We start from the raw sequence: 25,644 nt of genomic DNA on the forward strand, positions 1-25,644 counted from the left end.
TAATCATACGGCTGTGTAGGTTTTCTTTGGCATATAGGCTTACTCAAATTTAATTCAGCTTCATATTTTTTTTTCATTTAGAAACATTTGGCTGCAGTACAAGAGATTCTTATTGGTATATAAATAAACATTATATTTATCTTCTCATTTATGTTGGAGTGTTTTTTTTTTTCCAACAGATTCTACAATGACCTTTACAGGAAGTATATTTATCTCCTCTGTAAACAGCTGGCAACATTAAAGGTTTTAGCTCGAAAGCATTTTAGTTTTGTTTGCGGATTTTAAATTGTGCATTTTAACACTAGCTTACTACAGGCTCACATTGTGTTAGTAAATCTCTACTCATGTGCCATGCTGAGTGTCCAGCATGGGAGCTAGCATTGGAGAGGTAAAGGTAAACCTCAGATTACTGCATAGGGTTTACGTAAATAATTATGCCCTGTGAGAGAACACTATTTGAGATGTATTGGTCATCTCTAAATAGAAAAAATATACTGCATATGGGAAATAGATTCCTATAAAAGTGGGCCTGTCACTGTATTATACTGCAGAAAATCAAGGTTTTCATTTATCCAGTGTAGCTAGTAGTTGCTAGTCACATTTGGCTAAATTTTTTCTGTAATGTTCTGTAATGTTGAAGATGTTTCTTGGCTTCTCCAAGCCATTTCTTTAGCTCTAATGAGTATCAGAAAGGTACCCCAGCATTTATATTCACACAGGTGGCACAGACACCTTAATCAGATCACCATGGAATATGTCCAAGAACAGGATGGGAGGTATTGAGTTGTGGAACCACTTTTGCCGTCAAATTTGAGAAAACCTCAATATATGTTTGTTATGTGTTCCAGCATGCCTAGACATTTAAAAAAATATATTTCTTACCTTTTTAGATAAAAATGATAGCGTGAGCCTGTCCCAAGTCTGTCCTCATTAACAAAAAATACAAGAAGCCCAACCTGTACACCTATAACCCTTTGTTAGGACAGACAGTGTTCAAATCTAATATGAAATAAGGAATGAGTCAGCACTAGAGAAGGTTGTGGCAGCTAGCAAAAAAGGGGTAATTATATGAAACCCTGGAATTGTGCAGCCCCACCAAACAATTAGGTGCAACATAGTGTTATGAAGATATTATGATAAATATCAAAATGGTACAAACAAAACTATAACTAATTGTATATACAATATATATATATATATTTATAGTTTTGTTTGCATCATTTTGATATTTAGCATTTTTGCATGTATTCTTGGGTGTATCCATTATAGATGACATGGGGTGGACTTCCTGTGTCCTGAAACCAATATTGCAGAAGAATTTTAGAAACTCATAGAAAGTTGGTAAAACTGTGAGCTTGATTTCCGTCAAGTGTTAAAACTTTCAATGCTACCTTAAACAGAGAAATCAATTTTGAATATAGTTGTTCTGCAAGCTGTACCCTCCTCAATTTGTTTATCGTAAACTTGGCCAGGGTATGAACAGTCACATATTCACATTTTCCTAAGCAGTAAATGTTCTTGGAAGCATACCCTCACTGACATTTGTAGCTGCAGACACTGTAGAACAATTCATTTTCAAAGTTTATACCAAAGATACTTAAAGCAGCTCAATTCCTCTTGCTGCCTCTTGGCAGCTTGCTAGTCTTCTAATGCAAACAGCAAGTGCTGTTTAGAAACTGACTGCAACCTAGACTTCAGAGATTCTGTCTAGATCTTTGAGGATAAATTATTTCACAGTACTTGCAGCTACAGAGATCAGTAATGTTTTTTAAAGCTCATTTAATGCTTATTAAGAATAATGACATACTTGGGTGAAACAAAAACATTGTGACATATCCTTTGCTGGAATCGGATATTTGACTATTGTAATATTTATTATAGTTAATAGTTATTTAATCGATAGATCAGTGTCTAGAATCATGCCCAGGTAAAGAAATGTATCTCATGATTTAAGTTTGATAACAGTGAGAACTAAAGGATGTTTTTAAAATGATAAAATTTGGGTTGCCTAACTACCTCAATACTGGGCACTTACACCTCCTTCCTGCCCAAGCCAATTTTCAGCTTTCAGCGCTGTCTCTGTTTAAATGACAATTGCGCGGTCATTCTACACTGTATCCTAACAGAATTTTTATCAATTTGTTCCCACAAATAGAGTTTTCTTTTGGTGGTATTTGATCACCTCTGTGTTATTTATTTTTTACTAAACAAATAAAAAAAGACCTAAAATTTTGAAAAAAATTTTTTTTTCTTTTGTCTTTGTTATAAAATTTTGTAAATAAGTAAGTTTTCTCGCTCACTGATGGGCACTGGTAGGTTGCACTGATGGGTGGCACTGATATGCAGCACTAATGGGTATTGATAGGCGGCACTGATGGGCACTCATGGGTGGCACTGGTGGGCACTCATGGGCACTAATAGGCAACACTGTTGGGCACTGAAAGGCTGCGCTGATGGGTACTTATGGGTGGCACTGATAGGCGGCACTGATGGGCACTGATAGGCGGCACTTATAGATGGCATTGATAGGCATCACTGATGGCACTGGCAGGCATTGGGGATGGGCACTGATGGGCAGCTGCCTGGGCACTGATTGGCATTTCCCTGGTGGTCTAGGATGGCATACCTGGTGGTCCAGTGTGGTGGCAATCCCTGGTGGTCCTGGCGGCATCCTGGTGGTCCTGGGTGGGCATCCAAGGGGGGCTGCGCTGATAAACAATCAGCAAAGACCCCCCTGTCAGGAGAGCAGCCAATCGGCTCTCCTCTACTCGCGTCTGTCAGACGCGAGTGAGGAAAAACCGATCAACGGCTCTTCCTCGGTGTATCGTTGTGTGTCAGACTGACACACTGCGCCACCGATCGCCGCGATGCACGCCCCCACAGGTGCGCGAGAGCAGTCGTTCTGGAGGGCCATCGAATGATGTCCACCCAGAATGAGAGTCGCGCCGTCCAGCTGTCATATATACCTTTGTGCAGTTTTGATCCTTGTGCCACCTGAATAAGTGGATGAAAGCCTCCATATATATGTGTTTGAAATATCAATTTCTTGCTTATATTAAAATGTGTGGGGTTTTGACCATCTGGCTTATCATGTTGCTCCAGTGCCCTCCCAGGGAGATCCTTTTCATGCATGTGTATTCATACTCAGGCTAGTGAGACCTGTTTTCTCTTGTACTACCCCTTCATGCGTCCTGATGAAGTGGACCAGCGAAACGCGCTGATGTACATATTTGCATATACATATGTAAATACTTGTTTTTAATTCTCCAGTTTTGCCTTTGCAAATCCTTTTATGTTGTTTATGTACAAATAAAATATACATTTTTATACTATTTATGTGGTCCAAATTGCCTCTAAAGTCCAAACCCTAGTTCTCTTTTCTATTGCAAGTGGCTGTTATAGCTCCTAGCAATAATCACTGTCTTCTCCCGGGGGTCAGAGAAAGCACAATCTGTGGTTGCAGGAAAGAAATTTGCTCCGTTTATGGATGGCTTTAGTTAGCTTTTGACTGAACGTCCAACTAATTATAGCCCCCTTTTAACTGCTTGTTGGATTACTTTTACAGACATTGTCTGAAGGCACTGGATAATCATTTACTACAGCCATTATGAAGTTTGTCACTTAGCTGCAGAACTTTAAGACTATAAGACTCAGATATTCTCTTTAGTTTAGTACCATAAATGTCATGGCTCTGGGAGATACCATAGATCACTTTTTATCTCTTGTAATTAGTTGTTGTTCATGGTGGCAATAATTGTCTAAACCCATTAACACAACAGCATTCTTCTACAGTCTAATCCCACACAAATCATTTCTACAAGGCTTGTAATATGTATAAATAATTTTACAAATACTTAAGTCAGCAGCTGAAATTGTGGCTGCCAGAAGCTAACTAGGAAAGCTTTCTCTTATGCTGGCCAGAACGCCCAATACAGAGCTGTAATTACGTACAGCCCAAGGAACAATCATTATGGGGCCCCTCTTGATACTGCATCCTCTACATTTAAGGTAATCCCATCTGTTGTAAGCAACATATTAAATTGTTTTAGAAATCTGGAGAAGTGCAGTACATTCTTAACTGTGTTTACGAGCCCCTAAGGCCTGGTTCACACTGGTGCAACATGAGCTCCAACTTTGAGCGCACAAGTCGCATGACAAGTCACGCACCATTAAGTGCAATGGAACCTTTGGTGCGACTTCGGCATGACTTGCATAGACTTCTGTTAAAGAAGATGGAAAAAAGTTAGAGGGGCTTTTAAACTAGGTGAAGTGGGTGGGGGTTCAGAGGTAAAAATAGCCAACACAGAACATATTCCAGAGGGTAGTATTGGGGGCATTAGTGGTAGGTTGACTAAAGCACCTAAACCCGAGGTAAGTATAGTAGCAAGTCCTGTTTGCAACCCCAGAGCACCCAATAAGGAGATAGTGTGCGACCAGTCTAAACTACGTGGCATTATCACCAATGCCAGGAGTCTGGTGGACAATATGGAAGAACTAGAGCTACTGTTGTACAAGGAGGATTTCGATTTTGTAGGAATTACAGAGACTTAGTTCGACGGCTCTCATGATTGGCTGGCAACCATTCAAGGGTATTCCCTGTACCGCAGGGATATAGAGGGTAAAAAGGGGGGAGGGGTATGGCTGTATATCACAAATGATGTACAAGTGAATGTGAGAGATGACATCACTAAGGGAGTAAGGGAGGAGGTGGAATCCTTATGGGTAGAGCTACAAAGGGGGGAAAGTAATACTGAGAGTATGCTATAGGCCCCCTAACCAAAGGGAGGAGGCGGAGGTGGACCTCCTATCATAATTTGGATTAGCAGCAAGAATGGGAAGTGTCATTATAATGGGGGGGTTTAATTATCCATTTCCTAAATGTCTTGCAAGACAATTTCATGGGTCAGATGGTAAATGCACCAACTAGAAACAAATCGTTACTAGACCTACTGATTACCAACAATACAGACCTGATCACGGATGTGGAAATACGGGGCAATTTAGGAAACAGAGATCACAGGTCAATTAGTTTTAGTATAAATTACTCAAATAGGAAACACAAGGGGAATACAAAGACACTGAATTTCAAAAGGGCCAACTTTCCTAAACTACGATCCTTGCTTGAGGATAATAATTGGGATAAAATCATAGGAACAAAGAACACGGAAAAAAATGGGTATACTTTAAGAGCAGATTAAATAAGGGCATTAGCCAGTGCATCCCAATGGGAAATACCTTTAAAAGAGCTAATAAAAGTCCTGGGTGGCCTAACTCCAACGTAAAAATGCATATAAAAGTAAAGAAGGCCTTCAAAAAATACAAGGCTGAGGGATCATTATCAGCAGTCCCACTTCAAAGAATGCAACAAGAAATGTAAGGGTGCAATCAGGGCGGCTAAGATAGAACACGAAAGGCACATAGCGGAGGAGAGTAAAAAAAATCCCCAAATATTCTTTAAGTACTTAAATAGTAAGAAGGGGAGGTCATATTGGTCCCATTAAGAATGATTAGGGGAATCTGGTTACTAAGGATGGAGAGATGGAGAAGGTTTTGAATTTATTCTTCTCCTCGGTCTTCACAAGGGAATCGGGGGGCTTCAGTAACCAAAACTGCAATGTTTATCCTCATGATGTGTCACAGGAAGCACCCTCATGGCTAACAGAGGACAAAATTAGAAAAAGACTTGAAAAACTTAACATTAATAAGTCACCGGGACCGGTCGGCTTGCACCAAAAGTCCTTAAGGAACTCAGTCAAGTTTAACTGAACATGTACATTAAGAAATGAAACTATGGATATTTCTTTATGTTGTTTATTTGCTTTGAAAAATAATTTTTCAACCTTTGTATGGAGTAAGTATTATAAAAATAAAAGAAGATTTGATGTAAAAAAAAAAAAAGCAACTCAGTCAAGTAATTGCCAGATCATTGTTCCTAATTTTTACAAACAGTCTACTGACTGGAATGGTACCAGCTGATTGAGCAAAGCCAATGTAGCACAAATATTTAAAAAAGGGCCAAGATACATCCCTGGGAATTACAGATTAGCCTAACATCAATTGTAGCTCCGGGCGTCTGCTTCGCTGGACTGTGGGACAGGTAAGTGTTGGTTTATTAAAAGTCACTTTTAATAAACCTAAAAATGGGTGGAACTCCGCTTTACGTTAAATCATTTTTGTATCATTTGTGTATTCACATTTATGATATTATGAATATTTCTAAGTGGAGGAGCCCTAGGAGGTATAGTATAGGTGTAAGCTCAACCCCAAAAATCATATCCCAGATAGCAAGGATAACTTGCCACAAATTTGTGGCAGTGTTGAATTGTAAGTCTGTAAACTTGCTGCATATTTTCACTGGCAAGTTGAACACTTGCAGAGCACTTGAAATAGCAGTTCTAGTTGACACTTTTTCAATTTGTAGCAAATTTGTGTGGCAAGTCTCTAGCAAGAGTAAAGTTGCAGTGGTGAGTCTACAGCAAGAGCTCTGCAATTTGACAGCATGAAAATTCAGCCACAGTGACCCCTGTGGTGGGATGACTATTGCACAACATAACTGAACCAGAACTTGCAGCAGACTTGCAGAATGTTTGCAAAGAAAGTTGAATTGGAGTCATGCAATGCGATTGAGCAATTGAGCAATAAACTTGTGAAGCCTGGCAAGTCCAGCAATAGCTTAGCAAGTCATTTTCAAACTTGCAGCACAATTGCTTGCTATCTAGGATATAAGTTTTAACATGTTAATGTGATTTGCAAAGTCATTTTTAATATTTCCAAAACGATAATATTTCCAAAGATGATAACTGATGATCCTGCAATGAAGGCCCTTGTTCAGATGCTTCTTGTTTGAGGGTGACAGTTCTCTGTGCCTGCCTCCCATTTGTGCCTATTTGCTGTCATTCTGTCTCATGGGTTTCCAATGGAGACTACGTGTGGTCCTTTCAACACATAAGAGAGTTTAATAAGACTCGTGGCCACTCATTACAATTAGAAGAAAAGAGGTTTAACCTTAAACTACGTAGAGGGTTCTTTACTGTAAGAGCGGCAAGGATGTGGAATTCCCTTCCACAGGCGGTGGTCTCATCGGGGAGCATTGAAAGCTTCAAGAAACTATTAGATAATCACCTGAATGACCGCAACATACAGGGATATACAATGTAATACTGACACATAATCACACACATAGGTTGGACTTGATGGACTTGTGTCTTTTTTCTACCTCACCTACTATGTAACTATGTAACTATGTAACTATATTATGAGGGCATGGTCCACTGTTGTTACCATCAGAAAACCCACCCTGACAAATGCCATCACTGGAGTACATACATGTAGGCAGAAAGGGGCTGCAAAAAGGTGGCAGAAGATCAGTAGCACTTAGATGCAACAAAGGATGAAAACATGTGAAAGCAATTTTTATGATACAAGTTCATTTGCAGACTAAAAGTGATTCAGCTTGGGTTTGCATAAACTTTACAATAAAGGCTTACATTTTAGTATATGCTAAACCTTTTTACATATTTAGTTATTAAAGAATCATAGTTACTTATCAAAGAATACAAAATGGCTACCTTTTCAGAATGACAGTAAAACTAGTAACCATGACTAAATTGTTACCTTTACATGCACTCTAGTGTAAAACTGTAAACATATTAATATAACAAGGTAGCAATTACATTTTTTTAGGAAAAAACATTTCAGAAAGAAAACCCACCTGCAATGTTTTTTCTTTTCTCACTCTGTCTGTCACTGTGTGCCTGCCAGCTGAAATGAGGACAGTATAATTTCTCTGGCAATTACAGAGACAGTTGTAGAAGTCGGAGGGACGTGTAAAAAGGAATGTGTGATTATGATGTTTATCTTCACAGAGAACGACAAATCAGCAGAGCTGTGTCTAATGATATTTTATGTAATTTTGTCCTGTCTTTTTCTAACAATTTCCAACAGAGGTTTGGAATCACATAAGAAGGGTGGCACTAAAAATATGATAGCAAAGACAGTTATAAATTAACACCTGCAAATTCACATTTAATGATTGCGTTCCCATTCTGCTGTCCAGTAAAAGGCTAAAGCAAGACCCCAGGCAGGGGGACCTACACCCACCATATCATACATTTGATTGTTCAAGCTTGGTTTTTATCTAAACCCTCTTTGATTCTCCCTAAATCTTATAGAGGGAGTAGGATACAGAAATGTATCATCTGCCCTCTAGTGGATTCTCTGTCACAATGTGTCAGGGATACTGACAGCAGGCTGCGTAAGTACACTTAGAAAACTGAGACCAGACTATATACAGTATGCTTTAAGTAAGATTTACCGTGTTTACAGTGAAACAAAATCCATCCAAACACTAGCAAACAAAAAATACAGCAAACATGAAGATCTACATGAACTATAAACCGAGTGACAAATGCCTAACTAATAACCTAACTGTAATATAATATATGTAATATATACAAAATGAGGAACACAGATCAACCAGATAAAACTGGAGGTGTAAGGAAAAGTTAGGAAGGGGGAACCAAAACTGGGATCAAGAACAAGAGGGAGCAGGTACAGCAGGCTCAGACAGGAATCAGGCTCAGGATTAGTAGCAATCAGTATCTGGCTAGCAGGGCAAAACACTTAAACACTAGGTACTAATAGAGGAGGAACTAAGTACCCTCCCAGCAGCCATCATCAGGTGGATACTGATTACTGGGATTTGCTGGATGCTGGGACACACCAGCACCAGACACCAGCTGAAATCTATCAGTAATTAGAAAGCAATCCTGCCCCTTGACAGTGTAAAATAATATCAGCTGGTTCAGTCTCAACTGATGGCCTATCAAAAGGTGTCTCATTTACAAGGTGTCACACAAGAAACATCTCATGATGGGTAAAAGCAAATAGCTCTCTCAAGACCTTTGCAACCTTATTTTTACAAAACATACCGACTGCATTGGTTACAGAAGGATTTCTAGACTTCTCAATGTTCCAGTGAGCACTGTTGGTGCCTTAACCCGGAAGTGGAAAGAACCATAAACCGGCCACAAGCAGGTGCCCCTTAAAAACTTTCTGAAAAGAATTATGAGAAGTGTTGTCCAAGAGCCAAGGACCACTTGTGGAGAGCTTCAGAAAGACCTGGAATTAGCAGGTACAATTGTTTCAAAGAAAACAATCAGTAATGCACTCAACTGCCATGGACTGTATGCGCCCTCACCACGCAAGACTCTACTTCCATCTACCAGGATGATGAAGATGAAATGAGGGTGAACATTTCAACAAGACAATGATCCCAAACACAAAGCCAAGGAAACTCTCAATTGGTTTCTTAGGCTAGATTCACACCTATGCATTTTTTGTGCTTTTTGCATTTTTTCAGATTTGCACTACAGAAGATGTTCTATAGGAAACCATGTTAAATGGGCTGTAGTGCAAATCTGCAAAATGCAAAAAAGCACTAAAACTGCATAGGTGTGAATCTAGCTAAATAAAGAAAATAAAGTTGCTGGAATGGCCCAGCCAATCACCTACCTTGAATCCAATAGAATATATATGGAAAGAACTAAAGATCAGAGTTCATAGAAGAGGCCTACAGAACATTCAAGAATTGAAGACTGTTTGTGTGGAAGAATGGGCCAAAATCACACCTGACCAACGCATGGGACTAGTTTCTCTATACAGGAGGCGTCTTGGAGGCTGTCATTACCAACGAAGGATTTTGTACGAAGTATTAAATACTTTTCAGTTAGTGTGTTCAATACTTTTTCCCTGTGTCATTCCATTTTATTACACATAACTTAATTTCTGAACTTATTTCTTTTGGTTTCTTTGTACGTATGGATTGCATGGGTTGTTACCGACATGTGGTGAAAATGTAATGTCAATGGCACCTTTAGAAAGATATTTAGCTAGAAAAATGGTGACATGTTCAATACTTATTTTACCCGCTATATATATATATATATATATATATATATATATTTATATTTATTTATCCTTGTTACTCAAGTGTTTTCTGAAGAACTATAATAATTGTAGTTTGTCTGTGTCTTATCATTAATTTTGAATCCTTAATCGTAAGCGTTAGATGAAATGTTATCAATTAGTGCTGGCTAGCCTTAGGGTCATCTAATAAAGGGCAATGTTTAAAAAGATTTAAAAGGGAAAAGATTAGAAGATAAAATAGGCAGAGAGAAAAGGGGAAAGGGGGGTGAAAGGGGAAGTCATAGTTGCTTTTTTAATTGAGTTTCTTTCCATCTTAGACTTTGACCTTCTCCTTCATGAGAACCAAAGATAATGATATCATTTGATCTTTGAACGCAAACAACATTAAAAGTGCCTCATGCATACAAGCTCAAAAATGGATAGAGGTTGTGTCTGTAGCATACAATCCGTTTTAGTCTATCTTATCCACTTAGTGCATTATCACATGCAGAAAAATCAGAAAAAACTGTTCCTAAAGAGGAGCGATTCTACACTAGCAGCCAATCAAAATTAATGTTTCTCCTAGAAAATAAACGAGCAACTAAAAGTAAAAATCTGATTTAAAAATGTATAAATAGAGATAGGATTTATTGAAAATCACATTTAAAAAAAATAGGTAGAGCAGGAGATATAAGCAGCTGAGGTTTAAAGCCCAAATCCAAGAATTACAAAAGAAACTGCCCGTGCAGTGTGCCCCCCTTCCGCATTGCAATAGTTAATTGCTTGTTAGCGCTATAAGAGAAGGAATAAAGTGTAAATACTTATCTTGTTAGGCCACATTGACCTCTGCTACAACTTGTGAATGGTCCCTCGCTGTCCTCAAGGACATTGCAGAGCTTTTGGCCTTGCATTGTACTTGATTATGTCATTGTGCAACCACGGCCCAGAGCAAGGGGCTTGGGGGGACTGGTCGCACAAACAGAAGGAGCCTGCCAAAGGGCGGAGTAAGATAAGTAGTACACCTGATTCCTTGTCACTAAATGCATTTAATCAATTTAGCAAAGGTTAGTGTAAAATTTGTGTTTGACCCCATCTATCCTATGTGCCTCCCTAGTGGTCAGTCAGGCCACACATCATGTTAATGGACCAATTGGAAAGTTGGAAGATCAGGCCCAGGACTGTAAGAAAGGAGAGAGAAGGAGAGAGGAGGAGAGGAAAGGAGAGAAATGCGGAGAGGGGAAAAAGGGGAAAGGAGGAGAAGCGGGAAAAGAGATGAGATAAGAGAGGTGAAAAGGAGAGGAAAGTAGATAGGAGGACAGAAAATGGATGGGTAGACAGAGGGGAGAGGAAATTATAGAGCGAGGGAAATAGATAAGAGGGAGGGGAAGAGGGGAAGGGTAGAAAGGGACAAGCACAAAAGAAATGGAAGTAAGAAGAAGTGGGATTAGGTAAAGAAAGGAGGGAAGGGGACTAGGAGAGGAGTGGGGAAGGGAGAGAAATGGACAAGGAGAGGAGGCTACAGCAGGCATAGCAAAAACAATACTTTCATATATAGCCATGTAGGATATGCACGGTTGTATAGAAGCATTTATACTATGGCTAAAAATCTTAACGTGACACCTTAAAATAACAAATATGCTTCACTGACTTTGTTTTTTTTGTAAGTTGTCCTATTTTTTTTTTACAAGCAAAGCCCAGAGTGGTTACAAAAGCCTCTAATGAGGTGATATTTTATACTTACCTTATACTTACCTTTAACCAAAGGGCAACATTTACACTATTGCCATGATAACAAATCAGCATTCAAACTTTACCTGCACTAAATGTGATATCAGTAAAAATAATTGGGATAAGAATCACTTAGAGTAGAAAACTGTTTAAATATTCAAGATATCCTTCTGTGTCCAGTATTTAGTGCTGAATGGCTTGTTTTACATACATGATTGCAAAATCTACAGTAGAAGAAACACAAAGGCTGCCAGTGCAGGTCTACTCCAAAGAATGCTAGATGCCTGGCTGCCTCTGGCTTCAATAGTTTGTGTCACTGACATGGAGCAGACATGCAGATTAAAAAGTAAGTGAAGTCAGAACTTCTTATCTGCATATTTGTTCCAGGGAAGTTACTTAGAAAGTGCTGAAGCATTTGAACAGCATAACTAGCCAGATCAATAGCCAGGTCAATTGCATTGACAACCTCCATATTCTTTGCTTCAACACTTCTTTTTTTTCTCTGTTGAGCTTGTCAGTCTTTCTGAAGTTGGATGATCTATTCACAAGACAGTAGCTAAAGATGTGGCCTAGCAGCTTGACAATTTAGACATGATGTGTTTGTAGGCTTAGCTCATTTTCCAAAGATCTCTGTTTAATTTCAGGACCCTATACATTATGTGTTACCATTTAAGGTGTGCTGATTTAGGACAAACATTTTACCTTACCCTTCTCTTTATGCAGTTCATGGCACATGTGTTATGATATGTTGCAGTATGAGTGGATTGACTGCTAGTTTAACAGTGCAGTTGGGTGCCATCACCACAATGCATTGTGCACTGCATGGTACTGCAATTTAAAAAATCTGGAATTTGCAATTAAAATCTATGCATAGATCAACAGATATGGGTAAGTGACGAGGGAGGAGGCACTCCTCTGATTTATTCAGTTGCAGTTGTAAATTTCAGCTTGAGCTATTGAACTCCTTCAGGCTGGAAAATTAGAAAATTAAATATGCAACAACTTTTTGCAATAATGCAAAAGACATCTTGTTTAATTAACCAACAACTTTTTAGATTTTTTTTTTAATCCTAACCATAATAAAAATATAAACTAAATGAATATTCATTCCCTTTTCAAAAGGTTGAAATCTGCCTGTGAAATCACCTTTAATAGGAGTGTTTTATATGTATTTTTACCTTCAGCTGATTTTATCACCTTTGGTTACCGAGAAATATCTGACTTGCTTTCCAGTGGCATGAAATGCGCCTTTTCATGGTATTCTTCTTTGTTCTCTTGAAATGGCAATATTCTGGACCGTGTATTGGAAATGTGTATCTACTGTTACTTGGTCTGTAACTTGGATTAAAATGGCATGAGCATTTCAAGCTGTTGAAAATTCGAAGAGCCTGCGTCACTCCACTCCGGGATGCAGCCTGCCATCTCACATAGATTTCACCCACTACCTTTGGCAGCTGGGAGCTGCAAGTAAAAAGGATTAAAGTGTTTGCCTGTCACAAGCTGATCCCTGCCACCTGCTGATTGGATTGAAATAATCCTTTTACACATTACAAAATGCCATTATTACAGTATTACGAAAAAGGTGGCAATAATATCGAAGACATCAGAGGGTTATTAATCTGAAGAACAATTACAATACTATGTATTTCATAGATGAAGCAAGAGAAATTCCACCGTTAAATAGGAGGATTATTCCAGCTGTGATATTACTTTATCCAAGAGGTCAGCAAACTGTCCACCTGTAAAGTCTTTAGAATATCCTGGGAATTTGTTTATTGAAACTTATTTTGTGTTCATAAATCAAGTTGTCATTTTTGGAGCGACATTGAGGGTAGGGTCACAAAAAAAAAGCATATCCGATGGGATGAAAATATTTTTCCCCCCCCAAAAAATGCTATGTATCAGAATCAAGTAATTTCCCATTAAAGCGGGGAATAATTTACATATGAAAAGTGTGCAAAGGCCCCTTCTCATCCCCCAGTGCTTACTGTAAGTAGAAATGCAGATTTTAGATCAGAAACTTGTGCTCTGGCAGCTAGCTGAGTGCAGTACTGTCCAAGCATGAGAAGGCTTCGTAGATGTTAATTTATTATGGACAATCCATAGGACCCCATGGAATATCCCCACAATTGCTCAGTTCTGTGCCCCGCTGTCTTAGACAATCTGAGGTCTGCATTTTCCCTTACAGTGAGTGTTAAGGAATTAGGCTTTTTACTATCAATTTAATGTACATTCTGAGATACTGAGGATAATTTACTAAAGTAGTAAAGCATGTTCATATTGCAGGGGAATTTTTGTTACTTTAAAAGGGAGTTTTCAATTAGCTTGGTTAATATGGTGGAAATTTGCTTTGCATAGAATACCCAATCAAGCTCCACCCAAGGAAAATGGAAAAAAAAATTACTTGCAAATTATTGGATGATGTAAATCAGCATAGCTACCCCACATTCACTAAACCAAGTCAAAAGTCCCTTACAAGGTGAATATACTTTTCTTCTTTGGCAAGTCAACCCTCTGTCTCCACATTCCTACTAATGTTTTGTTGAGTACTCTGAGACCCTCAAAACTTGGGAATATCTACTATACATATACTGACTATGCCTTGCAAAAAAGACCACTTACCTCCTCACACTGCCTGAACCTAGTTTTTAGTTCTTACACATATCTGCTTTTATTTCCTGTGCTGCTTCACATTTTTGTTGACTGGGGAGGTTAACTTAAAACCCATTCGGACCTATGCATTGCAAAAAAAAAAAAAATATTTAAAGGGGTTCTAAAGTCTAAACGTTTTTTGCCTTAATGTATTCTATAATTAAGGTTAAAAAAACCTTCCACTACTTGTTCCCACCACCCCAAACAACACATCCCCCCCGTCCCTAAAAACACTACACTCGCCTCTTTTCCTTGTGTCACAGGAGACACAGTCAGCAGTGGGAGCCATGGGCTCCTGCAACTGTTAGTCAAATCTTGTGAGGAGGGAGCTGGGGGGGGGGGCATGGCCAAGCAGCGCTGTGTTTGTCTAAGGACACGTATGACCCAATTCAGGAGCGTGCCCACATTGCACACAGCTTGCTGAGGGTACATACAATGAAAAACAGGAGTGAACAGGTAAAGGACCACTCTGTGCAATACCATTGCACAGAGCAGGTAAGTATAACATCTTTATTATTTCAATTTAAAAAATTGCTTAACAATAACTTGTTTTACTGCCAAATATGTACTGATGTGGGTTTTATTGTGGTATCAGTTATTTTGAATGTCACCCCAATGCACAGAACTAATAATCCAGAGTAGTAGTGCTATGGTGTGCTTTATCAGCCATAGTTTAGGTTTGAATTTAGGTCCGTTGTGGTGAGATGGAAACCCATTCAAATGAATAGGCCGCCTTGATGTAAGGCACCTTAACCCCAACAAAAACTTTAGGTCTGTGAGCCAACAAAGCTTTCCCTGTGCTTGCTAAATGTGGGTGTATACAGAAACAGGGTGAAAATAATAGCAACAATGAACAAAAGGAATGTTGTACATCGTGCCCAATCAGGAGTCATCTTTTTATCCTCAGGAAAGTGAAACATGGTAGCTGATTGGTCACTGTGGGCAACAGCTCTGATTTCATTGCTTCCTTCTGTTAAAAGGGCCCTTTATCTTTTTGGATAGGAGTTATAATATTTACATATATTTTATTTACTTAACAATATTTTTCTTAATAACTGCCAATTATGTTGGCCAGTTGCAGAGAAGTAGGAGGTGAAAGGCACTTTTTCTATTAGTAGTTGCCAGTTCTTGTCATCAGTGACTGTAACTAAACCAGATCGCAGGGATATTCCTGTGTTAGCAAAAATGCGTTAATCTGGTTCAGCCTTTTGACTGAGCCATCTGTGTTGAAACAGAGAGTTAATTACAATCTGGTTTGTTTGCTACCACCCACAAGAATTAAAGAAATCTGTGTATTAACTCCTCAGTCTCTGCTAGTCTGAGAAGACAAAGACACAAATGAGAACATTCAATTCTAGCCCTTTGGAAACTTGCGCAGAGTCCAGCAGCAGTCGTCCTTTTCCTTATAGGTACAACTCTGTGGAATATGTTTCCTCTGCTCCCTGTGACCGGGCTCCGCCAGACGCTGCCAACTCTTGTAACAGACATCAGTATTTTCCATGTCTGAGAACCTAATTGAAACATAATTAAAATCAGTGCTGCAAGTGGCATTTGAGGGCACTATGAATTTATTTACCAATCAAATATTCTAATTAGAATTTTTTTTCCTTTCTTTAATAAAAAGGGCGCAGTACTCAACCTCCACCAGAGATGTTTCATGCTGGGGACACAAATTACCCAACAGCAGGTTTAGTGAAGAGGCACAAAAGATGCCAACTGGCACTCACCCATTATTACAATATACCATGCCCCCTAGGTATTTGTTGAGTAGTTTGTGAATGATAACAGATTAATATTACTTTCATATTTAGAAATTAGGAATATTTTTATCATTAGAAGAAATAAAATTTGCTATAATAATAGTGGCATTTTATTCTGGGTTAAATCTATTGTTTTGGATGAAAATGTATACATGCATAACACAAGCCGTCGCCTGGATATCTGCTTGCACAAGGCGCCTATTCACGCTAGTGTATTACAGTAATGCACTGCAATGCATTTAACCAGTTTGACAATAACGTGGGCATGCCTCCTGGTCACTATATGATTAATAAATATTATTCCACAATATTATTAAAGTGTATGTAAAACCACTTTTTTTTTTGTTTTTTTACTTTTTGATAGATGAGGGTATTGATAAGACCATTGACACCTTTTTCTGTCTGTGTCTTGTACAGTATGTCAGATTTCCCTCCCTTTTCCAGATACACACCAGGAAATAGGAAGAAATCACCCCAAAGCAATGCAATATTCTCAGTTAGACAGTTGGCATGGGAATAAGTATCCCCATTGGAAGATATCCCCCCACCTCCTGTTATTGTGACAACTTTAAAGCCCATTTGAAGCCTGCTTTGTTTATTACTGTAATTTAATCTGGTGGCATTAACAGTAATAGATGTAGATGTGGGTGTTGTTCTATTTTTAATGAACGATTTAGCCAAAACAAGGGTGCTGGATATCTAGATAGCTGCTTAACATTGGTGCAATGCCCCAGTGCTGCAATCAAGCGTGCTCATGGTAGGAATGCCTGTTTCCATTATGTTGATGTATATTGTAGCTCCTGGCGATGATTGCATATCATGCAAACATCTTACTGGAAATATACATATAAGTTCTTTACTTTTTCAATGTTTTTATTGGTATTCACATGGTACTTCCATAAACGAATGAAAGTGTCATATAGGTTACAGAAGCACAAAACTTGTTCTTATTTTAAAACTTTTTTACAAAACTTATTTACAAGGTCAATGCAGACCATGAGATATTGTTAGACAGTAAAATGCATAGGGAACATACTACAGATAACATGACCTTTGATTTAAATAAAGTCTTAAGGATCTGCCATGATTAATTTCCGGTGAAGTAAAGGAGGAGGGGGACAAGAGGGGTCTGGCGGGGATAAATTTATGAGCGTTATAAGGTGGAAGAAGATTGGGGGGAAGATGGGGATAAGAATGATGGACTGTGGGAAAAAAAGGGGGAACATATAGGTTTTTGGATGTAATATGTCAACATAAATAAAGATTTGTAGAATAAAGGTGTATTCATGGTTCCTGAGCAGCACTGTTGATTGCAGCACTGTGCAGGGTGTGTGTCAGACCACTGCAGACTTGGACTGTTCTGCTCAGTGTTGAGCAGTGGTCTGGATCTCCAACATGCTGCCAGAACAGGGCCTAGCTGCAGTAAAATTAAAAATTTAATTAAATGAAAAAAGATGCTTACATCCACTTCTGATTATGCAGCTGGACTGTGTAACAGTAATAAAAAGAAACTGGGCTTTAAAATCTTGGATTTTCCATAACTCTCTGTATCAGAGACAATGGTCAGTGGAACAAATAACCCCGACAGGCAAAACTTCCGCACGCTATCCATTTTATTTTCAGGTTTTGGCTTTAAATGTACTTTAATTAATACATTTTTTCTGTGAAATTCACATATCTTGCATGAAGGGTTTGACGTTTGAAGTTGACCTGTAAAGGTACCCATGGATGGGCCAGTTATTTGACAGATTGGCTTATTTTATTTATAACTTACAAATAAATCATGTGTGGGTTACAGATGGTTATGCTTTCCATATCAATATGCTCTCAGCAATCGAAAGCCAGGATAGATAATCCGATCGCATCTGTGATTGACTGTTGTCCCTAAACAGTAACCACAAAATCTGGATTTTACCGATTTGAACAAACGTCTGCATAAGATTATGTGAAAGATGTAAAGTTTTTTGGCAATCAGAATAGAGAGGCTGTTCAGTGCTATAATTCACTAAAAGCCAATTGAATGTAATGCATGCTTGTATGAAATGTAGGTTCCTTCCAATGGAAGATTTATGTGCATGAGAATTCACTAGCCTTTCAAATGTTTCTGTGGTCATGGAAACATTTTCCAGACTTACATTTTCTTTTTCACATGGGCAGTAAAGCAGGATTTTTAAAATCAAATAAAATTATTTTTAAACTGTATCAATAAAACATCTTGAATATGTCTAATGAATATGCTTGTGCCTGCTCACACTCAATGGCATTCTGAGCTTAACTTTAGTAAGTTAGACCATCTTGAGCTAAAGTACCTGTCATTCACAGCACAGGCTAACATTACTTCTCAACCAATATCTTTAGTATCAAACTATTGGGGCAGTGGCACACAAAGCCATGGCCTAGGGCAACAGGACTGCCAAGGGCAGCACAAAGCTATCCACAAATCCTGTTGTTGACTGTCAGTAACACATTCTCATTATAATAAACAATTTGAGATGATTGTCCTGTCCTGTTGTTGGAATGGTGTACTGTAGGAGTGATTTACTAAAACTGAAGAGTGCAAAATCTGGTCCAGCTTTAATCAGCTTCTAACTTCCAATTGTTCAATTAAGCTTTGAAAAAAAACTGGAATCTGATTGGTTAATTTTCAGAGCTGCACAAGATTTTGTTCTCCAGTGTCACCCACTCTGTGTACATATACACACATATGACAGATTCCTAAAGAAATTCATAGACTTATTCTTGAAAAAAACTTACAATACCATCCCCTCCTCTCCTGCAAAAGAATTACAAAATGTGTAGAGTTGTGTTAGTATTCTTCTATAGTCACAAGATCAAATACAGATATTGATTTAGTTTTATTTAAAAACTGATTTTCTGTTTTGGTTCTTAAGTTCTTGTTATTTTCAGTAACACTTTAGTTTTTTACTGCCAAGGTTACTGGATCTCTCAGTAACTTTACAAGTCTGTATGAAAAAAAAATCCTAACATCTCACAATATACAGCAACAGTTTATATTAAAAAAATTACCTTTTATCAATTGAACGCATTATTAAGCTCCAGTCCATTGACATTGCCTAGGGTGATTTGATGCCACCAGTCTACTGCATTTTTATAGTCTCCTCTCCCTTGGAGATCATCTGGGGCTAATCTGTTTCACTGCCAAGAACTGCACAGGCACCAGATTTACATGTTTGCATCATCTGTGAACCAGCAGCTCAGTCCTGGATTCTGACCCTGTGTTTACTTGAGTAAAGATGATGCTGATTGCATAGAAAAGCAGATACAGATATTGTTAAGGGGAGTACTATGCAAGCATGCACATAACATGAAAAAAAAAAATATTTGATGATAGGTTCCACTTTAAAAGACTAACCCATGGGCCTTGGATTATGATACAAATCTATTAGTGTGCTAACAATCTCATGTCCGGCTGGCCTTTGATGCTGTCCCACTAGGGGGCGCATTAAAGGATTCTGCAGACAGGAACCAGTACTGTAGCAGCAACACAAAAAATTCTGATATACTCTGTGCATTGAAACTTTAGCTCCATCGTTCCATTGATGTCAAGTTATGTTGTCAAGTGGATTTGAACCAAGAATAAGATTCAGAGTGCACTACATAACACTGCTCTTGTCTTTGTTTTAGTCTTACATGGAAGACCACTTGAAGAATAAGAATCGCCTTGAGAAAGAGTGGGAGGCTCTGTGTGCATATCAAGCTGACTTGACTGCAACAAATATAGCACTGAAGGAGGAGAACATGGCAAAGAACAGATCTTTAACTGTGGTTGCATGTAAGTATAACTAGATAGCAAGTCTCAGTTCACCTAAGGCCGATACAATTTTTTTTAGCAGACAACAAACAGTTACATTATCTAATGGCTTCTTCTATTTCCTTGGCACTCAAGATCATTGTGTGAGCTTGCAAGCCTGTACACTTGCAATGGCCATTACAAGGGGATATTGAATTTATTCTTTAGACAAAGCAAAAGCAGAATTTGGAATACTCCAAGGTGTGTGGGAACTTCCAAAACATGAACGTGGATTGGAACTAAGCCACAAACTAGAACAGGGAGAATGGCATTCCCAAGGGTTATAAGAAGCCAGTGGGTGACTCATCACACTCCTTCAATTTTGGTGGACTGGCCCTTTATTCTTCCCAAGTTTAATAATGGAAGACAGCTAAATCATCTTCCAGCCTAGGGCTGGAAACAGATGGCCTGGGGAGACACAGGTATAAATTTGCCCAACGAGTCTAATAACTGTAGGTCATTAAATAGAAAAGAATTACTCAAGGAGACAGAAGTTTTTTAGGTCTATGAAACTAATAATTCACAGGGGAAGCATTTCACAGGCAAAGCGGCTTGATGCAACTCAAATCTGACACTGCCGAAGGTAAAAATAGCACAGGAGGAATTTGGTATTTATGAAATAAAGAAATTGTTAGCTAATATTATAATAGAACTATAAAAAATGAATTCACAACACAGAAGACAAAATGCATAAGAAGATGCCCAAGAACATGCAGCTGTGATTTAGAATTAAAAATTGATGTACATGTATGAAGTGGCCTTTCTCCCTTTTGTCAAATGTATTGCTAGTTCCTACATGTGCCCAGCATGTATGCTGTAGCTGGTTTGTCTTCTGTGCCCACTGCTACATGTTGGGTAAATACTGTATTTCAAAAAGAGGGCAACAGTGCCTGCTGATCAACTGATATATGAGAAGCCATCTATTCACATACTGGCTACTGTGGTGCAGTTGGAAAGTGTAATAAATACTAGTCAGGAAATCCAATGAAACACATTTTTTTTGTCTTTGGTTTATCCTGTATTTTAGCTCTTCCTGACATTCTCTGTCATAGAAAAGCACATGGTCTGTCATAGTCCCTATAAATCCTCGTACACACTACTCGTTTTTTTTTTTCGTTCAAAAAACTGACAGCTCAGGTCAGAGCTGCTGTACTATCAATCCGATGTTAGTACAGCAATCTCCCCTGCTGTGCTATTGTGCTGTGCGCCCCCCCGCCAGAACACTACGGTCAGCACTCTCAGCCATGAGCTGAGAGCGCTGATCAGAAGCCGATGGGCAGACCTATATTGGTCATGCCCCTTCGACAGAAGCCGGCTGAACAGCTGGCTTCTATTGGACCGATTCCAGTACACACGGTCCAAATGTCGGCCGGTTTCTATTGAACCGGGCTGATGCCGTCCAACATTTGGCCCATGTTTACCAGGCATAAGCAACAGCAAATGCACCTTCTTAAATTGTATCTCAACCCAAAACCAAGTGAAACCAGGTTATTTCCTAATAATTCATCAGGGGACAAAGAAACAATAATATTCAGTAACACAGGGTTATACTGCTGCCTTCGGGAGAAAAAGAAAGAGTTTTGCCAGGTAGGGGCTTAGGTTTATTTTGTTGTGTTAAAAATGTATTTTTTTTGCCAGTGACCCTGTTGGTAAAGTTGTTGTGGGAAACCCCAACAATGCCTTTTTCACTGAATGGCACATGAAACAATCTTTTAGATTGTTGCTTTGTAGACCAGTATTTTAGCCAGAGAGTCCTCTGCATCTTAAAAGACAAATATAAATTACCAGTGTGTGACGCCCTGATAAATAAAATATCTAAAAAATGTAGCTGCCCCATTGTAAAAGTGAAAAATACACCTGAGTTCACACCTATCACTTGAGCACTAGTAAATATTAAAAAGAAAAAAACTGCGCTATTAGTGGAAAAAACGCTTAACTGCGACTAAAAATCATTATACAACACTAAGTAGAAATAAGAAACAAAAAGTCACGCTAAAATGATTGAAATCGTGAGACAATAAGATATGTGCTCACAATAATGAGTACCAATATGCAGTGTGGCATATTGGTACTCATTGTTGTGAGCACATATTTTTATTGTCTCACGATTTCAATCATTTTAGCGCAATTTTTTGTTTCTTACTTGAGCACTAGTGGTGAAGATAAAAGAACATTCCATATTGAAGCACTTTATTGGTGTTGGGAACAGTCACACTGGACTTTATCTATTCATCAATTTGTTATTTTTATTATTATGTTTACTATTTATGTGATTGTTGATGGCTTTTAGTGATAACAATCCATTTCATGCATTTATTTTTATTCACTATGGTGGTTTGATATTATGGTGATTTATACATGTGATATTTGAGCGCCATCTTTTATGTTTGCTTTTAATATTAAAAGACAGGAATGAGACAGACAAGGTTTCTGAATTGGGAACCATGTCCATCTCCAGACTAATGCCCTGTACACACGGTCGGACTTTGTTCGGACATTCTGACAACAAAATCCTAGGATTTTTTCCGACGGATGTTGGCTCAAACTTGTCTTGCATACACACGGTCACACAAAGTTGTCGGAAAATCCAATCGTACTAAACAAGTACGTTGGGACTATAAACGGGGCAGTGGCCAATAGCTTTCATCTCTTTATTTATTCTGAGCATGCGTGGCACTTTGTCCATCGGATTTTTGTACACACGATCGGAATTTCCGACAACGGATTTTGTTGTCGGAAAATTTTATAGCCTGCTCTCAAACTTTGGGTGTCGGAAAACCCCATGGAAAATGTGTGATGGAGCCTACACACGGTCGGAATTTCCGACAACAAGGTCCTATCACACATTTTCCATCGGAAAATCCGACCACGTGTACGGGGCATTAGTGTCCTGTCTACTACAATGCAGAGGACTTTCTGGCTAAAATACTGGTCTGTGAAACAATATAAAAAACAGTTGCTGCACATGCCCTACAAGAGAGAACATCTCTTTGGGGTTTCCTATGACAACTTTATAAAAAAGTCACTGGCGATTAAAAATATGCTTTTATCACAACAAATGAAACCTAGGTCCACACTTGGCAAAACTCATTCTTCCTCCTAAAGGCAACAGTGTAATCAAATGTTTATGACTTCTACTGTTTTTGAGTCCCTTGTTGAACTCCAAAAAAAGGATTTTACCGTGACGACAAAAATCCTGTGAAATAGCTGCTTACCACACCTTAGATGTAGTGGCTGCATTCATTTCTTTTTCTTTTTTTTTCTTCTTTATTATCACCTGATAATGCCGCAATTAATACACACCCTGTCCTAGGATGGTTGCTGTCACTCCTCCATTGTATGTACAGAGGGAGCCCTGGTTGCTGCCCAGGCTGGAGTTCAAACATGTCTGCCTTTGTTCATATCCATTACATTGGGGTCATGGGATTAGCAGTTTACACAAGTTCATCTCATAGGAGTTTATAAGAACACTGCATTTCTGGCAAGATCAACAGGTATTTTCTGTGCTTGCTAAGAAACTTTCTGTGCTTAAAAGGTGAAAACTAATGCAGCTGCAACTTCTAAGGGATAGTAAGCTGCAATATGTTACATTTTTGTTTTTGGGTTTAGTTGTCATTTAAAGAGGTTGTAAACCTCCGAAACCCCCTCCCCCCCCCAAAAAAAAAAAAAAAAAACCTGCAAGACAAAGGCATAATGAGCTAATATGCATCGCATACTAGCTCATTATGAAATACTTACCTTAGAACGAAGCCCCTGCAGTGCCGCCCGCACTCCGCTCTCACGGCGACATCTTTCACCGGAGTTACTTCTGGGTTTGCGGGTTCCGACGCTGTAATTGGCTGGAGCCGCAATGACGTCATGGTGCGGGCCCTAAAAAACGGCACCAGTGGGCCGTTTCTTCAGTGCGCATGCACCGATGATGTCACCAGCAGTGTTTATAGTGAATATCTCCTAAACTGTGCAAGTTTAGGAGATATTTACAGTACGTACAGGTAAGCCTTATTATACAAGTGGCGTAACAGAGTTTACAACCACTTTAATTTAGAAAGCCAGATTCTTGAAGAAATAACACATACAACTGTTTGCAATAATAGTGATATTTTTTTTTCTCCTAGATGACCACAACAGAATTATTCTGAAGGCAGAGAACAGCCATGATCATTCGGACTACATCAACGCCAGTCCCATTGTAAGTATTTTTCTTTCATCTTTCTGCTTCGTTAGAGTCTGGTTTACATACTAAGTGCCTATCGGCAAGTCATCTTTGCCTTGCGTTACTGCATTACTAATGAATGCAATTATGAGTTACAGAGCAAATGGTTGGCGCTGGTTGCCATGGTTACAGATGAGTAGTGATAGCTGTGTTGATGGGATTACATAGTTGGGTTGCCTCTGGCTTTTGGAAACCTGTAGTTACTTTTTCATGTGTTTAAAATTTAAATGACTTGTTACATTAAAGAAAGTTTGCACAAGTCAACTTTCCTTTACACATTAGTTGCATGATCATGGGTGTTTAAAAATATTCTGTTATTTAATACTCACTTTTAATTTGGTAGTTGTGTTATCTCAGATTTCTGACATTGTTTCATCTGATATGTAATGCGATCAAAATAATCAAATCTGCAATCAAATATGCATAATTTCCATTGCATTTAATCAAACTGATTCGATCAGCCAGGGTGGAATATTGTCAATTGTTATATATCAACTGACAGCGCTAAGATCTGATCAATCACATTATGAGATCACTTGATGGAGATAGAGATGCAATTGATAAATTATGATCATAAGTTACGATTGTATCTTAACTGTCGATCAAAATTTACTTTCTAGTGTCTGGCATATCAATCAAATGGATTGTCCACCATAGATTAATTTTATTATTGAAAGAGATCGATCGAATGTAACATTTTTCAAAGTGTGTATGGCCACCATTAGGGAGCATCTAGATGAAGTCAATTAGGGAGCATCTAGATGAAGGCTGGGGCTTTTGTTTGCAGTTGTGTGCTCAAATTGCTTTCTGTACAGACATAATAAATATGTTCCATTACCTGAGTCCTTTTATCATGCTGTTATCGGTTTGGGCCTCCAGTAACAAGGCTGTATGGAATTTCTTTGAAAAATGCAAAAGATTTTTGTTCGAGAAAACCCCAAGTCTAAACTATCAACAGATCCAGTTACGGCTGGCTAGTTCGCATCACACTCACAAGGCTTTCTATTGGTTAGTAAGGGCCTTCATCACATTAAAGGATTAATTCGGAGGAGAAAGGGGGAATCATCAATCAGAGAGCATGTTATCAAATTTCAGGTAAAATAAATGATATGAAATGCTTACTTGCAGAATATTTCCATTCCATAAATTATTTTCTAATCATTTGCCATGTGCCTTTGAACTTGCAAGGAGAGTCAACCATTCCAGGAAGAGTCGATTTGCTATCACAGTTCCCCCCTCCTGCCATGTCATAGCCCTCTCCTAATTTTGGGGTGTCTAATTACTGCATGTGCTGGCCCAACTCCTCTGCCCTCCCCCCAAACTTTTATGTAGTTGCTGCTGGATGAGCAAAAGGGAATACTTGGTGACATCACATCCAAGATGGTGGCACACAGCACAGTCTCAGGCCTTTAAGATGTCTATACAAGGGTGATTTTTTGGGAGTAAAGAACATGAATAAAATACTTTAAATGCACATATAATCTTAAAATATATTCAAAGAAAAACTTGCGTTGAGCCATGTAAATGTTGTAGCTGCTGCAACAAAACGTACCTGAATACAAGACCTCACAACA

General features: G+C 38.7%; 1 protein-coding gene across 2 annotated transcripts in view; it reads left to right on the top strand.

The window, feature by feature from the left end:
* Window positions 1–25,644, top strand: part of PTPRN2 (protein tyrosine phosphatase receptor type N2) — a 1,455,485-nt gene that overhangs the window by 1,333,192 nt on the left and 96,649 nt on the right. For both annotated transcript variants that reach the window (XM_073629933.1, XM_073629934.1), the window contains 2 exons: window positions 19,692–19,839; window positions 23,973–24,046. In XM_073629933.1, coding sequence (XP_073486034.1) covers window positions 19,692–19,839; window positions 23,973–24,046 — 222 coding nt within the window. The remainder of the gene's footprint in view (window positions 1–19,691; window positions 19,840–23,972; window positions 24,047–25,644) is intronic.

Source organism: Aquarana catesbeiana, linkage group LG05, assembly GCF_042186555.1.
Source record: "Aquarana catesbeiana isolate 2022-GZ linkage group LG05, ASM4218655v1, whole genome shotgun sequence".
In the NCBI taxonomy this organism is placed as follows: domain Eukaryota; kingdom Metazoa; phylum Chordata; class Amphibia; order Anura; family Ranidae; genus Aquarana; species Aquarana catesbeiana.